General features: G+C 39.7%; 1 protein-coding gene across 1 annotated transcript in view; it reads right to left on the minus strand.

Moving 5' to 3' along the window:
- The window catches only part of CRYBG3 (crystallin beta-gamma domain containing 3), a 92396-nt gene that overhangs the window by 42621 nt on the left and 31762 nt on the right, over nucleotides 1-18013 (minus strand). The window contains exons 4-7 of the mRNA XM_030457784.1: nucleotides 4367-9365; nucleotides 3355-3402; nucleotides 2926-3041; nucleotides 1757-1904 (exon numbers count right to left, since the gene is read on the minus strand). Of these exons, the coding sequence (XP_030313644.1) occupies nucleotides 1757-1904; nucleotides 2926-3041; nucleotides 3355-3402; nucleotides 4367-9365 (5311 nt within the window). The remainder of the gene's footprint in view (nucleotides 1-1756; nucleotides 1905-2925; nucleotides 3042-3354; nucleotides 3403-4366; nucleotides 9366-18013) is intronic.

Consider the following 18013-nt stretch of genomic DNA (forward strand, 5'->3'; position numbering starts at 1 on the left):
AAATTCATCCAAATTAAAGGTACATTGATACATCTAACACATATCCACAGGCTAATCACAAAGCTAAGAGAACCTTTGCTTTTTGTGGAGGCTTAAAGACAAATCAGAGCATGAAGCTACTGGCAGACTTTCTCAGCAAACTAACATCTGCCAGTAAGAAATAAAAATAATATTAAGTGTACCTCCTACCATTTCTTTAGTAAAGAGTTTTCTGGGTTTTTGTTGGCAAGCAAGCCATTTTCTTCTCAAACATTTAGCCAATTTTCAAATCTGCTAACTCAAGGCATGTGAGCACCCATTAAACAAGCACCAAAAAAAGAGTCACTTTTAAGAATCAGAAGACCAGACAGACAGCCTGGATGTACAAAGAGGCAGAAGAAAAGTCAGTGAGCTACCCAGCCTATGAAAAAGAGAATGACAGGAAAACATGTGATCCTACAGATCACATACACAGGAGCTAACTGAAAAGAAACGGTTTTTTGCCAATTACAAACAATGCCTCTGTTTTTCCCCCCCAAAAGACAAACCAAAAAAAAAAAAAAAAAAAAAAAAAAAAAAAAAAAAAAATCCAACAAAAACCAAACTAACCAACCAACCAAAAAAAAAATTATAAAAAGGTAGCATTCTGGTACTCTGGTTAACTACCAGAGTAGTTCCACAGCAGCTGAAGTACAACCTAGAAAAGAGGGATTCTTTCACAAATCAAGGTTTAGAAGACAAAGCTCAGCTTGATGGAGTTCCACACCCACACTAGCTCCACACAGCCCTATGGACCAACAGCAGAAGTTCTCCCAACCAACCACACCTTCTCAGTGTTCAAGTTACATAAGAAACAGTGCTGATTACTGAACCATTGTACTGTAACAAAGCTTTGCATCTGTGTTCCATACAAATGAACCATGTGCTGGAAGAACAACACTCACATCTACTTAGCTGTATTACAAAGATTTTTATCAAGCATCATGAAGCTAACCACAGTGTTTTTCCTATCCATGGCTTTGCTTTGATACTCAAGCCACACCCAGCTTCCATCAGCTTCAGACCATAGGTTCCACATGTTGTAGCATTTCTTTAATTAGTTAGCAACCTTCCACATTATTGACCAATAGTCACGTTCTGTATTTGACAAATGCTTTTAATTTGTTTAGCTCAAATAAATGTTAACTTCATCATTCACATCCTCAGCTAGCCTCTTTTGAATTTATTTATTAATTTATCATTCAGTCTTCAAGAGAATGAAAAAGTATTTCTGTTATGACATTATGCCCCTTGACTGATGACAAGGTTATTAATTTTAAAATGATCTCTATACCAGCAGAGAAACACTTTTTCTGAAAAACTTTTGCATTGTGATGCCAATGATAATTCGTGCACAGTAAATGGCCACTGCTCTGTGAATAGCTCAAATGCTATGCTAAACAACAAGACCACTAAGACTTAAATCACAAGACCTGGTAAATATATTCCTCATTCACTGAACAACAATGGATGCATTGTATTTAGTTTTAGGCATTTGATTCCTATCTTTTCAACAAAATGCCTTTTTTCAACTTCTGGCTGTATGCTGAGCCAGATGCTGTAGGTGTACCACTTGTCCACATGGAAATACTACAAATGGCACAAAGCTGTAGAGAGAGCAACTGCAATTCAAAGCAAGTCTAAATAAAATCAGAAACTCAGCATACAAACACTGTCCATTAATAAAACCAACAGAAATTAATTATGTATGTGAGTATATTATTAGCAAAGTCTGTACCTTTGTCACATGCTTGATTGAACCAACTCTGAGGTTTCTTTGATGACGTTTCATGCCTGGAAGATCCCAAAGGTGATCCAGCACAGTCTCTCCTTCTTCTAGTACATGTTTCTGACCCTGGAACTTCGGTTTCTCATAAAAAATCCAACTGTAATAATGATATCACGAAGAGAGTTGTTGCTGATAAGTTTAAGACTATGTAGTACATTTGATGGAAAGCTCAGTAATGAGCTCTTCTTATCAAGCCAATTATCAGCCCCTTCTTAATGCTGTTCCTCAGTAGTTACATTTACTTCAGGCAAATACAGTGCTTTTACTTCAGTGTAAAATACACAGTTCTCCTCCAGGATGCAGCCTAATATAATTTAAAATATAAACTGTGTAGAAGTACAGCTAAACCACAATGCAAATAAAAAGCCTCATTTTACTGGAGCAAATATATCAATTGACACATCAAAACAGGTCCTTTCGGGACGAAACTATGCAAGGCATAAAGCATATACATACTAAAAATGTCATTCAGTACTACTTCAGATGTGAAAGAAATGTATGCAAAACCAAACCAGGCTGCCTCAAAACTGTGTAACTGCATTGACACTATGGCTGACAGTCAGAAACATTCACTCTTAGCAACACTACCTAAATTCTAATGCAACAACTGACATGGTCCCAGCCCCAGCTTCCCAAAGCAAACTAAGACACACTCACAAAATCTGCTTTAAAGGAATTTGTATATCCTTCTGCATTCACATTCCTCCAAATCCTGTATTATAAGCAGCAGCTGAGATAGTTCATTCTATGGTCCCTTTGCAATACCTACTGTATAATGAAGTGTAGCTGTAAAAGAAACATTTTCTTCAGCATACACATGCTTCTAGTCATGATTATTACTGTACTGTCTCAGCACTTCAGGCAAGAAGTCTAACCTTACTTGTGTTTCTACTAGGAAATTTTAGCTTGAATTAGTTCCCAGGAGAAAAAAAAATTATATACTGCGGTATTTGAAGCCTTAATTCATGGTTTTTTTCATTGGAATTAGTGCAGTTATAAAGAAATAAAATACACTCTTGTAGATCAGACATGTCATAAATAAAAGAAATGAAAATGCAAAAGAAAGAGATATACAGTATTTTGGAGACACTCCATTTAATATGACCTGGATTTCTTACCATCCTCTAATTATCCTAAGTAATGCTCCAATGGGAAAGATCCAGGACGTGGTATCTAGCATATCAGAATTAACTTCTTGTTTACTTTTGTCACCATAAATATCATAAATGATAATCTGAAACAACATACAATGCATATGAATGAAGGCCCATTCCAACATACAATGTAGACAGTTACTTTTTGCTTGGAATAAAACCAATTTCACTTTGTGCCTGCTGAACTGATACGCTACACATTTTCTTCTTTTATGAAACACTACTGAACTAAACCAGCAGTTGCTGACAGAATTACAGAAATACTAATGGCAGGATTTTTCATAACGTTATCTCATTATTAGCATAGGCAAGTGTTGCTTTCAGTTCAAAAACTTTACTGTAACAAATTATTCCATGTATCACACTGACCCATGTGATACAAATTATGCTTACCTTTCCTGGTCTTGGATTGCATTTGAGACTTGCCCTGTCAATGAGGTTCTGAAATTCAAAGGATATAGAAAACAACTATTAACATCTGCAAAAGCAACACGAAGCATAGACAGATAACGCTGGGTCCATTATCCCTATAAATGTATGCCACTGTCACTAGGAGGAACAACCAAGATTTATTTCACTGTCATTCAGAGTTGGTGCAGATAAGTTTGTAACAGAATGAATGAGCAGAAACCAGCAAGTGATAGAAAGGAACAACTATTATGGAACCTGTAACTTAGGGAAATGCATTACCCTTTTGCAGCAAGTCATAAACAGCACGTACTTAACAGTGGCAAGACCCAAAGCAGACCTCTAGCAAAGACTGAAATACTCTCAATATAATGGAAAGACTTTCTCCTTCAGTTACATAGTTGGTCTCTTCAGCCCTTACAGTTTTAAAAGAAATGGAACTGTTTCCATGCCTTCATCTGCCATTGCTTTAAAAAAAACTAAATGCTAATCTATGGAAACGATTTTATTACTTGCTAACTGAGTTGCAGCTTGCACAAGACTCAGTAATGAATAAATATAGCCCAGTAAGCAGATATTTCTTGGACAACACACCTCTGCTAATCCCAGAAGTGGAAAAAATGAAGGAACAATTTTCACACAAAAGGCAATTCTATAGTCTTCATCTAAGATGTCCTTAGCTTGGACAAGTCTGTGTTTTGCTGTTATACAGACTTGCTATTATGCTTATTTTCCTATCTGATTTTCTGTTCACATATCCTGTGTTTTACAATTATGTCAATTTCATCTGTGTGCTGAAACAAGAACCTTATGTTTTCCAAATTATTTTATCAGAAAGTTGTTTTTTTTTTTTTTTTAAATATTATCTTAAACAGCCTAATTACTTTTGTTTATGATAAAAGAATTAACCTTAAAGAGAGAGGAAGGAGAATAGGGAGCCAGCAATTTTCAGTCGGGGCTAATCACTTTGATTATTATATATGACACAACATCTTACCGCTGACAGTTCTCCCAGTTTTGGCATGGTGTTGTCTTGAGACCAATGAATCTTTGGCTGCAACATTTCCTGCAGAATACTTCCAAATCTGTTCCCTTTCTCAGCAGAGGAGTTGCTGGTAGATTTCCAAAACTGGTAGTACACACTTGTGGAGGGATGCTTTGGAGCAGCATCAGCCTCCTGTGAAATTGGCTCACATGGTGTCTCACTGGAAGAAGCTGCATCTGGAAACAGTTTTGGTTGCTCCTTAGAGTCAAGCTGTTCTTTTGAAAGAAAAAGTGTTTGTTCAGGAAAAAAAGATTTATTTTGGTCATTAGACTGAAGGGTTGTTTTTAAATTCCCCCTGCACTGACTGGAAAGGCAGTCATCTTCTCTCTCAACATCAAGCATATTTTCTTCATATGTTGACTCTTCCTCCTCGTCTACCATTCTGTCCTCCTCCTCTTTTTCCTCCTCCTCCTCTTCTTCCTCTCCTCGGAACTGACTAGTAAACTGCAAGCGCTCAGAAACTGACTGAAGAAGGGAAAGCACAGAAGCATTATCAGTGTTATCTTTAGATATTCCACTGGGATGGCCCTCTGGTGACACATCTGTGGAAAGTACGTCTTCCTGGGAGCTGTCATCTTCGTATATCGGAGACAAAGAGAAAGGATACACTCTATAGCGCTTGGCCTCCACACTCAGAAATGACTCTGAGCTACAGCTAGCTGTTGCTTCATTCAACTTGTTGTCCTTCCCATAAAGACAGGCTGGCTCATGCCCGTTCTTTGCTCTTTCACACATTAGATGATCTCGATTATCTGAAGGCAAGTCAGAAGGAGAAAGCAAACCAGTCTGCGTATCCTTGGTAGAGACAGATTTGTTCTCAGTTTGAAGGGCACCTTCGTAAATGACAGTAAAAGAACTGTTTTCCCACTGTTCAATTAATGGAGAAAAGGCCAGAAGATTTGCTGATTCCTTCATGTCATCGCTGCAGTCCAAACTATTTTCTTCAAGCTGATCCTTTCTCTTCAGGTCTTGATCCTTCATTTCTACCCGCTTCAGGTTCTCATCATTTTCGGCAAAGACTGTGTTGGAGTAGTTTTCCCCTTCACTGTCCTCCCCGGTAACAGACAATTCAGGTACAATGAACTGTGCATTTAATCCAAGATTAACCTCTGCTGTCTCACTTGCCCCTTCTGCTAGTTCCTCTTTACTCTCCACTGTATTTGAATCTTCTAAGGCTGCTTTTACTTGTGCAGGTACTTCTTCTGCAGCCTCTCTTCCGCAGTGCTCATATGGACTGTCCTCCGCACAGCTTTCCAAAGACCCCTGAGGACTGCTGTTGTCTTTGGATTCATTCTGCATGACGATACAGTCCTCATCAGGCACGAAAGATGGCAAATTAACATCTACAGCTGGCAGTGATGTGCCCTCTGTTTTATTTATATTATTGCACGAATCCTTTAACTGCTGTAAGAGAAGAATCTCATCAGTCACAGCAGCATCTCTATCTACTAAATGTAAAGAGCCATCAGATTCTCTACTGCTTGCTGATGCTCCAGCTTTGTCACACATCTCTGCTGCAGCCAGATGTTCACACACCTTTCTACTGTGTCTCTCTTTTGCTGGTATCATAAGATCTGATTCCGGACTTGCTGAACTACCAGTGGGTAGAAATCCATTTGTTTGACATGTAAATGCATTATTTGGTATCTTTTCACCTCTTTGGAGCCAACCTATGCCATTTTCCACACTATCTGGAAGTAATGGAGAACCTGAGTGATCTGCCTTTTCACAGTTGTCTGCTACACTCTGAGGTTCTACCTTCTCTGTTGGTTTATGTGCTTTAGTAGGTAACTTCATATCCAGCTTTAACAACTTTGGAATTTCCACATTAGGTTTAGGCTCAACTTCTTCAAAAGACCTTTTACTCTCACTGTCTTGCCACTGACTGGATGCCAGTTTTTGTTTGGCTGAGTTAATGACTTCATCAATTATTTCTTTTGCTTTTAGTGCTATTGCACTATGTAGGTCAAATTTATCAGGGATGCAAGACAGTATCTTTTCATCTTGATTATTTGTATCTACTGTTTCATTTTCTGCAAATGAAGATAAGCTTCTTCCATTGCTCTCCTTAAAAGGTTTTAATGACTGAACAGCTGATTGGATTTTTTCTGCTTCCAATTGTGCAGTTCCAGCTTTCTGATTGCTTTGAATATCCATATTTACTAAACTATCCTTGCTCCCACAAAGCTGGCAAACACCAATGGCTTGTTTTGCTATTATTTCTTCTATAGCCAAGTGTAAAACCGATTCCACTATTTCTTCAGCTTTTTTAAACAAAACAGCAGCATCTTGGAATTTAGTATGTCCTTGTGCCTTCACATCAGGATCTTCCCATACTTCCTCAGAACAGAGCTTATTTGATTTTGCAGGTGCAGCAGCTGTTTGATCATCCATCACAGAAGAGGCTTCTAAGATAGCAGGAGCATAGTTATCAACATTCACCTGTCCCACAGCACTGCTGCACACATTTTCAGTACAGGCTGTCTCAGATGCTATTTCCAGAGACTTCAAAGGACAGGTGGGTAACAGCGTTGCCTCTGCCAAGACACTGATGTCAGCCTGTTGTGTGGAGGAGGACTCCTCTTCCCCATCACCAGCTCCGTAACTGGAGGAATGGCTTCTCCCCTGAGCAATGTCCAATGTTTCCAAGGAAGAAACAGAAAGGCTGGAGGCTTCTCTGCATCCCGGAGTAGGTGAAGAGTGCCTGGGGATACCAATACCCTCAACATGTTGTCCAGCAGCAGAGCAATCAAGCATAGAAGGAGTAAGCTCAGGTTCCAGAGAACTATCAGGGCATGAAGCTCTCAGATCTCCTGAGCAAAGTGACACCTCAGGCATTCTCTCCTCAGGGATTACTCTCCTACGTTCAGCAGCTGGAAAAATAACACTGTCTTGTACAGAAGCAGCAGACCATCTAGCAGTCTGGCCATTTTCAGAATTAGTAGCAGGAGAAGGCATTTTTCCTTGGTTCTCACATGAAGATTCAAGTACTGTGCATGATATCCTAGGCTTACTACCATTTGCCTTCTTGGAAGAAAAATTGCTATGGCTATCTTCAGAAATAGGTGTAGATTCAGAAATGATGTCTTCATCAAGGTCTTTTTCACAGATGAAAGCAGAATGGTTGGTCAAAGGTCTTTCTCCATCCCTCAAGGCAGCATCAGAAACTTCCAGAATGTTTTCTTGTGACTTAGAAACATCAGAGCAAAGTTCAGAAATGCAATCCTTACACTCAGAATTAACAAAAGCAACCTCGGTCATACCAGCCTTATCAATTTTAGAAGCAGCAAGAGCATGAGCATGATCATGTGTCCTGTCATTGCTGATTAAGAGGCTAGATGCAGGCTTTGCTGTATTAACTTCTGTGAGTTCAACTAACGCCTTGTCAGGAACGTCTTGGATAGTTTCAAAGGAAACAGGACCACAGTTGTAGACAGGAACTGAGCTTTCCACAAGGCTCATCTCTACAGGATCAAAAGATTTGCTCTTTTCACAGTCAAGACCAGGACAAAAGGCAGTCTTTTTCCCATCTTGTAAAGAGGTGTCTCTTTCCCCCACAGTTTCATTTGCAGTCTTGAAATGAGGATAAAGAGAAGATGAGCAAGAGTCTCCAGTTTCACAAGAAGACTCATAAGTAACAGGGAGAGGTGCTGTCAGTTCATCAAAGTTAGATTTTAAACTCTCATACCCATTTATGCATGGCGACACATTGGCAAGGTTCTCCACTGCAACCTCAGATGAAATCTTCATTGTTTTCACACCCTCCATTTCTAGACAAATTAAATCAGCTTGCAGTGTGGAAGTGTCCCTAGAATTCTCCACAAGGACACACTGGTGATCATTTTGCACATGCTTAGGTTTTGCTAACTCACTCAGTTCTTCATTACAAGTCCCCATGACCATATCTTCTTCATTTTTAAAAGATGTCACTGAAGCAGCTAGATTACCTGCAACTATACATGTCCCGCCCCTGGATTCCATACTAGGTGAAGAGGGTATTTGTTCATTAGAAGGTAAAAGAGCAGTAGCAACAAAGTTCTGTGGATTTTCCTCTCCTGCTACAGCTGCCACAATTTTCTGTGTGTCACTTTCTCTTGGATCACTACCTTTATTTGCACTACCTGTGTGCCAATCTTCTTTCTTCTTCCAATCTGCAGTAGTACTGGAATGAACAAGCTGGACATACAATGTTAGCTCCAAGTGACTATCTGCTTGATGATTACAGCAATATTCTGCCTTATTCACCTGTAGTTCATCATTAGCTGGTTTGGGTAAATGTAAACAATCATCCTGTATTTTCTGTGTGGACTCCTTACGAGCTGCTAAACTACAATGATTACCTTTATCAAAGTTAGAAGTAGCATTTTGGTCTGCCTGAAACAGAGCTTCTGCACCTCCTAGCAATCCGTCTTTTTTTCCAACCAGATCATTTGCAGAACTCATTTTAAGGGAACTGTTAATTTGAGGAGTGGAATTGACTAGGATCTCACTGTTTCTACTACTAGAGGACAATAGTGTAACTAGGGAATATGTCCTTTTAACTTCTGTTGCAGCTAAAGAAGGTGCGTGTTTTAAGTCTATTTCATGAGATGATTCAGTAGATGAAGTCATGGCCTTTGAAGTTATTTCATGTTTACTTCCACCCCAGTAATGCTGAGCTTTACCAGACTTTTTTGTTCTCATTTTAAATGCAGACGAATTTACTATAACACCGTCCTCACGACCTTCATACTCATTTTCTCCATTTTCTTTTATTACGTCTCCTGATTTTTGAAAGGCAGTCGTTTGGATCTCTCCATTTTCTTTTACCGTTGAAGCAATTTTGTTCTCAGTACTTTCTTTTCCTTTCCCAGCAATTTCTGATTGACTCCTCAGTAGCTGCCTAATCCTTGCAGAACCTCTGTATGTTGCATAAGTAACTGCAGGTGCTTCTGGCTTCCGTTGTATCTGCCTGTAACAAGGATGATCATATGTTAGCAGCATAAAACAGAATATCTGAATTTCTACTGTGATAATAAATGTCAACACAAACTGTAGAGGATGTACAATACTATTTTCCTCCACCTGTTAGCATTAGTAGACTACATGCAAGATGGTCTTCCTGCTTTTTCTGCTATTCCTAAAAATGGATTTGTGTGACAAATCAAACACACACTACCTTTACTGAAAAAGCCAAATTAATCTACAGGCAAAAAGTAGTTGTTGCTATTAACAACTTACATCTTTTGCTTTCTAATAGGCAATGGAATTACTTTTTACAAATGCCACTGCAAGTTAAAAGTGCAGTGCAGTGACAGGAATAAGCCTACTTTTGTGAAGATATGATACCTTACTATAGAAGGACAATACTTTAAAACTGGAAAAAAAAACCCTGTATGAATACTGATTAAAGGAGTGAATAGAAATTTAATTTTTAACCCAAATTCTCAACAAATTGTTAAGGAACAGGGCTAGGAGAAACAAAACACATGAAGAAAGGAAAGTATACAATAGGCGAGGCTTTCTGAGCCACAGGGCAGAAAGGAAGGAAAGTGAATGGAGATCAGGTAAGAATGAAGACTGCTTGAATGCTGGAAGAAATACTAAAATCAGAAGTTTAGAAACATGACAAAGAATTGGTAGATCTAGCTATTTATCAGTCTTAAATTTAGTAGCAAAAAAGTGAATGTAAAAACTAACAAATTAAATAATCACCATGGGAAAAAAAAAACCCCAAACCACAATATTAACCCTTCGCTGCCCTTTCTCCTAAACTGAGGATAAGTTCAGAACCTGTCCCATTCAGTCTTCTGAAGAAGCAGTTTTCCTTCTATCTTAAAACTATCAGACATCACAAACACTCCCCTTTCTTCCTCATGCTTCTCTCCTTCTTCCCTATTTTCGTAGGTTAAAGAACTGTCACAAAAATCAGGAATTGACAACATGAATGTGACTGTCAACTTTTCCTTTCTTCACCTTAGGACAAAGCAGATGCTCACACTGTGCTTAAACTCCATTTTGCCTTTGCTCCCAGCTAAACTAAGACTAAACCCTTTCAAAATCCTATCAAATCCAGCCCTACATCACCTAACCCAGCAGCTGGAAGTGGCCATTCCCCTTTCTGGAAAACTGCCATACTCTTTTCAGAAGAGTCTCTTGAAAAAAAGGAGCTAGCAAAGACTTGGATTTCTAATCTAAAATCACTGCAATGGGTAAAAAAAATATCTTATAAACACTTTAAAAAACTCTTTGCAGCTTAACATAAGTTCACATTTTTGAGAAGCTATTACAGGTCTAGAACTGAGGACAACTAATTTAAGTGAAAAATAGAGCAAAATTTGCTAAGGAAAACTGAACTACAAAGTAAGTAAATTTGAATATAACTGAATAATTATAACTTCACATATGGATTTTGAGTATGCATTCTCTTAACAGGTACAGCAGAATATAAAAATGGACTGGATTTACCCATCTAAAAGCGAATGCCTTTTCCATCAAGGTTACTGAGGACCAAATTCATACTTCGATAATTTTATTGCAAAGAGGGAACTTACTGCTGTTTAAAATCACAACTAAACTCCTTCCTTGTGCAGTGTTTGGACATGCAAATAGCATATGCGAACTAAGGGCGAAATCGTATGTGCACACAGAGATATAAACACACATTTATTTTAATATTTTAGATTGCCAGGTATATTTAGGCTAATGCCAAAATATCTGCACAAGGGAATTTAAGACATTATGAGAACATGAAAATTAAATTTGTCTTTGGGTTACATTTATTGTAATCCTTGATGAATGCTATGGGGTTTATTAACAACATTTATTAAGTTACAGAGGAAACAGGGAAGTCATGTAAAACAGTCTATCTCCCAAGCATTTGCTAAGATAGATGCCTACATTTAGTCTTCTATACCACTGGTTTGGTTTCCAGAGCTAGCAACACTGGTAGCTACATTCACACCTCTTCACAGAAATATCCACATTTTTTTTCTTTATTTTCCTTTAAAAAAACGACATTGTTTTCCCCTTCCTCATAGAAAACTTTATTCTACATTAGAAACTACTTAAAGTTCCAGAGATCCTAAAAAATCTAAAGGATTTGTTGAGTTCTATAGTACATTATATTCACTCAAACAGACACTGCCATATTAAAAATAAGTCTTAAGAATCTAAGTCGAGATCATGCTCTCATTCAGAACTAACCTTACTGAGTAGACTTTCTCATTTCAGTTAAGTCATAATGGGATCAAAATGTTTCAAATAACCACTATTAACCTTCTATAAAATCCATCAGCTGTCCCCATGCTTTGGCCAACCTCAAAAATAAGTCAGTCTATAAACATCCTGAATCCAGATAAAATTTATTTCAAGAAAACAATCAGAATATAGCTGGGCAACAATGCTCCAAACAAACTTTTATGGATTCTTGAAAAGGAAAACTGTAATGATACCTGAGTGCACACAGCAATGGTATTGCAAGGTACTGAATACTCCCTTCCACCACAACCAAGGTATTATTTTGAATATATGTCTTGACAATTAACCTTTACTAAGCACCTTTCACTCTGCTGTTGATATTTTGTCCTATACAGAGTGGGAAGAAATTAGAAGTTACCTGTAAACATGTGGAAAGAACTAGTGCTCTGACAAACCCTGGAAGTTTTTGCAGTGGATGCTATTTAAAAAGGAATCTCCCTTTCACAGACAAGGCAACCTCAGGATCTCTGACCTTTGATAAAGAATTTGCTGTTCAGCATATTATCAAAACTTTGCCAACAGACCTCTTAGTCTAATGCATTTACTTTGAGAGCACTTAAAGGTGTGTTCAACATACACACTTGCATGCAATGATGAGATATTTAAAAAATGAAAACCCATGTTCCTATGTGACAGCAGCAATTCAGCTGTAAGTCTTATGAAACACATTTAGAAGCAGGTTGTGTCACAGGAACTCTTTTGAGAGTCACTAGAGACTTCTTTCATAGACATTTAAAGTCACAATTCATTTCCGATTGCCAAAAGAATATGACAATTCAGACATTTCCTTAAAAATGGGGAAAAAAAATCAGCTCATATGGGGATACTGATGAAATCTGATTATACAAAGAACCCCATGTGTATTCTGTCACATATTTCAAATACTGAGAAATTCCTTCTTTCCCTTCTTCACAGAAAGTTATTCAATTCCCTATTAAGCCTTAATTCCATTTCACAAAAGACTGTTTGACAGCAACAAGAGAGGATGTCAACAAGAGTTACATTAAATTTGTCAGAAGTAGATGCTTGTAGAGGTTTCTTCTGTTCTGAAAGAGAAATAAAAAGTTCAAGAGGGGCTAACTCAAGGAGGAGAGGGGAACATCTTCCAACATCTCATAGGACAGACACCTTGTGTAACTTGCCATAAAAGTGACACTAGTTCTAAAACAATCTTGTGGGGCTCCGAGGCCCTGAAGCAGAAGGAAACCTACTACCTTGGATGCCTCATGTCAGTGCATCCAGAAGACAACACTGCATCTTTTCCAACTGTACATCATCAAGATGGTGACCATTCCAATCTTCATATTTGTATCACACAACAGTGCAGAAAGCATTGGACTATTTTCAAAAAGATGGAGGAAGGTCATAAAGCATGATACAACACTACATGGGTACAGCTCCTCAGATCCCCAGTGCAGCAATGTCTATGCTAGAAAGCCCTTAGAACCAGCACCACTGCTGAACTCCAGGCTCTCTCACTCAGTGCATAAGCACAAGCACACTGCTGGCTGGCCTGTTTCTGCAGCATGCAACATTTGGCCCACCCAAGATATGCAATGGCCATTTCTTCCTTATACCTCACTCTTCCAGATGTTTTCTCCTCAGTCAAGCAGTCTCCCGCTTTTTCAAGCATACTTGTGCATGTTTCCCCTAATCTCCTTTCACAGACCCCTCATAAGCAGCTCCCAGAGCAGAGAGATCTGCAGCCCATAGTCTGAAAACCACTGATATAAATCAGTATCTCTCTTGTAGTTCCTGTTTACTCCTCCCTAACTATTTTAAAATTATGCTATTGTTTATTTTAATTTTTTCACTTAGCTTTTTTCCCACTGCATACTTAAATGACAACTTTTTAAAAATTGTGTTAAGGTCCTTAGTCTGGAAACAATTGTCTTGGAGTCACTTCGAAAAACTTCCTGGTAGAATCCAACTTGCTCAGCCAGCTGGTTTATACTCATCTCAGATCTTCATAAGTGGTAAAAATAAAAGCCTTATTGGAAAAAAAAAAAAAAAAAAGAAAAAAAAAAAAAAAAAAAAAAAGAAAAAAAAAAGAAAAAAAAAAAAGAAAAAAAAAAAAGACACTGTGGGCTAACTGAAAAGTTGCCATATACAACTTAGATGAAAGAAAATTGTTTTTTTAGCCAGAGGGGACAGCTTCATTATTTAAATCTGAAGTTTGAAATATTCAGCGTCCTGCCACTTCACAATGTGTATTTCAAAAAGGTCAAAAGTTTGGTTGAACAGTGATTTGCACACTGTTGATTCTGTATGGAATTTCAAAGCTAATGTTCCAAAAGGACAATTAAAGAGTAAATGACAATTTCAACAGAAGCAAATGTAGTCTAGGTGACCTTGTAAAGAATACTTTTCTTTCCCCTTGCCCATTCACACTGTTACTTCTTAGTTACCTTCCACATCTGGGAAAGCAACCCTGCTCTTTTGAATGTGAGGGAAAAAAGCACAGATCCAGGCTGACGATGAAGATCAGCAGCCACAAGACCAAGATCAGCACAAATCATCGATCTCAGCTCTTGGCTGCTGTCTTTCCACAGCTCCTAGCAGCAGCCCAGCTCTCTGCACCATTAACTGTGGGAAGTATCCATGCACTCCTCCGTGGCCACCCACACCACACATAGCTCAGACAGCTCCCCCATCCCTCACCCCTCTGTCACTCAGATAATTCAGGTGCTCAGATGCCTTTCACCTGCCTCTTCCAGAGATCAAGGACAAGCATGGCCTGTGTTGCCTCTGCAGCAGTTTGTCAAATGCTGCCTCAACCTGATGTGCAAGGAGAAACTGTAAGATGCTGTGAATCCCAATGAAAAGCAAACTGTATTTGTAAGCTGGATGGCACAAAGCTACCCTTTAAAAGACAGCCTTGCCTTTAGAATCATAGAATTGGCTGGGTTGGAAGGGACCTCAGAGATCATCGAGTCCAACCCTTGAACCACTGTTGCGGTTGCTAGACTATGGCACTGAGTGCCACATCCAGTCTCTTTTTAAATATCTCCAGGGACGGAGAATCCACTACTTCCCTGGGCAGCCCATTCCAATGCTTGATCACTCTCTCGGTAAAGAAATTCTTTCTAATATCTAACCTAAACTTCCCCTGGTACAACTTAAGACCATGCCCTCTTGTCTTGTTGAAAGTCGTCTGGCAAAAGAGACCAACCCCCACCTGGCTACCCCCTCCTTTCAGGGAGCTGTAGAGAGTGATGACGTCTCCCCTGAGCTGCCTCTTCTTCAGACTGAACACCCCCAGCTCCCTCAGCCTCTCCTCATAGGATCTGTGCTTGAGTTCTTTCACCAGCCTGGTTGCCCTCCTTTGGACCTGCTCCAGGACCTCGATCTCCTTCCTGAACTGAGGGGCCCAGAACTGGACACAGTACTCGAGGTGTGGCCTCACCAGAGCTGAGTACAGGGGCAGAATCACTTCCTTGGACCTGCTGGCCACACTGTTCCTGACACAGGCCAGGATGCCATTGACCAGGATGCCATTCTTGGCTACCTGGGCACACTGTTGGCTCATGTTCAGCTTCCTGTCAATGGTCACAAGGCTGTAAGATAGACTGGAAAGGGCTGTGTGACATCAGCCAATTCAACCCCTGACAAACAAATCAGTGTTTGGAGCCTTATCCCACCACTTTTGAGCACCTCTGAGGATAGGCCATCAGGATAGGAGACCTGTGCACATACCTCATGGTTTGACCATCTCCCTCGTGAAAATGTATTTCCTCATATCCTTTGTTCCTGTTGCCTCTTGTCCTAACTGTGCATGTCTCCCAGAGGAGCCTGCTTCCATCTTCTCTAAGGCCTCCATGAGAGCTGTAGACACCAGTCTAGGTCTCCCATTAGTGTTCTCTTAAGGCTGAAGAAAGCCACTCCTCTTGGCCTCTCCTCAAATAGAACGAAGAATTAAAGCTACAGCACCCCACTCTCTCAAGCAAAAGTGTAGTTTTAGATGCTTGAGGAAATCTAAGTGACTTTGGGATGCCAGAAACAGAGATTTCTCTTCCCCTCCATGTACACCAGCAGGCATATTGATCAGCAGGAGATTATACTGGGATCTGCCTATGGGCATCATATAGGTGCTGCATGCTCTCTGAAGATGCAACCAAAACCAAAGGTGGCACATGTTCTAGCAGTCCACCTGCCTGCTTAAAGCTCAGGAACCAAATGATACCCTCTTTCTGATGCTACTTGCCACCCCAACCAGAGTAAAGATGAGGGTGCAAGGCTTAAGCCCTTATTGAGAAGTAAAGGCCTAAGAGGCCTGAACAATTACAATGCAGGTAACTCCTTAACTGCAAAATCACACCATAAAAGACTCTATTCATCAAATAAACTGCACACTTGAACAGCCCTATTAAAAAAACGTCAGTGGGAAAAACAAACCAGTGAATTAATTTTCATCTTAATTAATTTAGCTCAATTTTGCATCATACATCTGTTATGAATTACTCTTAACTTGAATTAAGGAGCTTTCATCCTTCAGAAACACAGGAATCTTTGCTTTGGTGCTAACATGAGCCTTTCCTTTGGCTCAGGTCCCATTCCTGGGCAGGTACTTTTCCCTGGCATGCAGGCCTGGGCCTGCATTCTTCAACAGCAGAGCCTCAATATTCACCCACCCTACTGTTGGAATAGGTCCCTAAATCTCAGCACATCACCTACCTTGACAAGGTCTCAGTTGACCCACAGACACTTGGGGTCTCCTCAAAATTTGAAAGTCTGTGAGGAGACTTAAAGGGTAGCTTGTTCAAATAAAGGTATGCATGTGGATGCATCCAGAAGACAAGCTTTAAGAATAAGAAAATCCTTTTCTTGAGCAACCTAACATTAAATACTTCCATGGAAGTTTGGGTATACCCACTGCTGGAGTCCTCCCTCCACAATTCAGCAAGAGAATGAGAGGCAGGATGAGCCAGATCCTTTCCAAGCACAGACTTCTAAATGAATTTTGGGGCACAGTTGGCTGTTCTAAAAGGGTGGAGCTATGACTTAGTCTGTACCCCTCTCAAGCAGTAGCAGCAATGACTCTGTCCATCTGAGCACCAGCAACTGAATAATGCAGCACATCCTTGACTGGTTTCTGAGGGCAAAAGACAGAAAGCCATCAGAAGACAAATTACTACATCCACTTCCTCCCTCCCCTCCTGCCCACCCTAAGGATGCATATCTCTGCTCTCCGTTCCTCCTTGTGCTGCTTCAAGTGTCTGTGTAGCACATTGCATTAGGGAATAATGACTAAAAATGTCCAAATATACATCCAAACAGCAGTGCTTGCAGGGCACATGCTGGCAGGACCACCCAGGATCCACAGCTGCACTGGGGTTTCTTAGAGCCACCACACCAAGGCAACTGCTTACTACAAAAGGAAGCAGCTGTCTCTCCCACCTCTGACATCCCTGATTTATATTACTATATAATTATATATACTTGTCCACACAACGGGAATCTTTATGTAGGTATTATTATAATAGAAGTAATCAACACAGTGCTCTTGTTTTCCTCTTACTGTCATCACCCAAAACATGCTTTCAAAGATGGGTGGACAATGCCATGCTACACATGCACTTTCAGTTTTAAATGTTCAGGTCCTGTATGTAAAACAGGTCCTGGGGGGCAATTACAGAGAAGCACTCTGATCTCTGATCCTAACATGAACTTTATTAACAGCCTCAATTTTGAAGCCAAGTTGTTGGTGTTCTTCAAAGTGCCTTTAAAACAATTGTTTCCAGACAAAGATAATGGAGGCAAGCCCATGTTTTATATTTGTTTCCCACTTTATGAAACCTTGATCTCTCTCATGTAGACTTTCAGTGGCAAAATATTAGGTGCAGTGCATCCTCTCTGATCCATGGTTTTACTTTTAGGGCTCATTTCATCAGTTAAAGATTGGCTGTTAAAAATCACTAAGGAGAAATGTAAAGGCTAAAACCAAACATGATCTTTCCACTTTTGTATGAAAAAATACCTCTCTGCCACCATGGACTTTCTACACAAGGGCTGCAACCTTTCCCAAGTGAGAGATTTTTTTTTTCCTATGCTTAGTAGCAAATACCTTACTTTGCATTTTTTTTCTACTTTTGGTTGAATAAGCATTACCTTAAAACTGTGTTTTATACTGCACTGACCATACCCCTTAATCATTAGCTTCTTACAGAATAGCCCAAGCCTAACTGCTTGCTTCACTTCTCAATGGCAAGGCAATCTCCAGCCATCCCAGACAAATGGAAGACTAGGGGATGCAATAACTGGAGACTTAGCCAACCCAACTCTCCTCACCATTCTTTGGTGCTCCAATTATTATGTTACTGTCCACAGAAACTGCTGCCTTGAGAATTTGCCAAATTTATC

This window comes from Calypte anna, chromosome 1, assembly GCF_003957555.1.
Source record: "Calypte anna isolate BGI_N300 chromosome 1, bCalAnn1_v1.p, whole genome shotgun sequence".
NCBI lineage: Eukaryota > Metazoa > Chordata > Aves > Apodiformes > Trochilidae > Calypte > Calypte anna.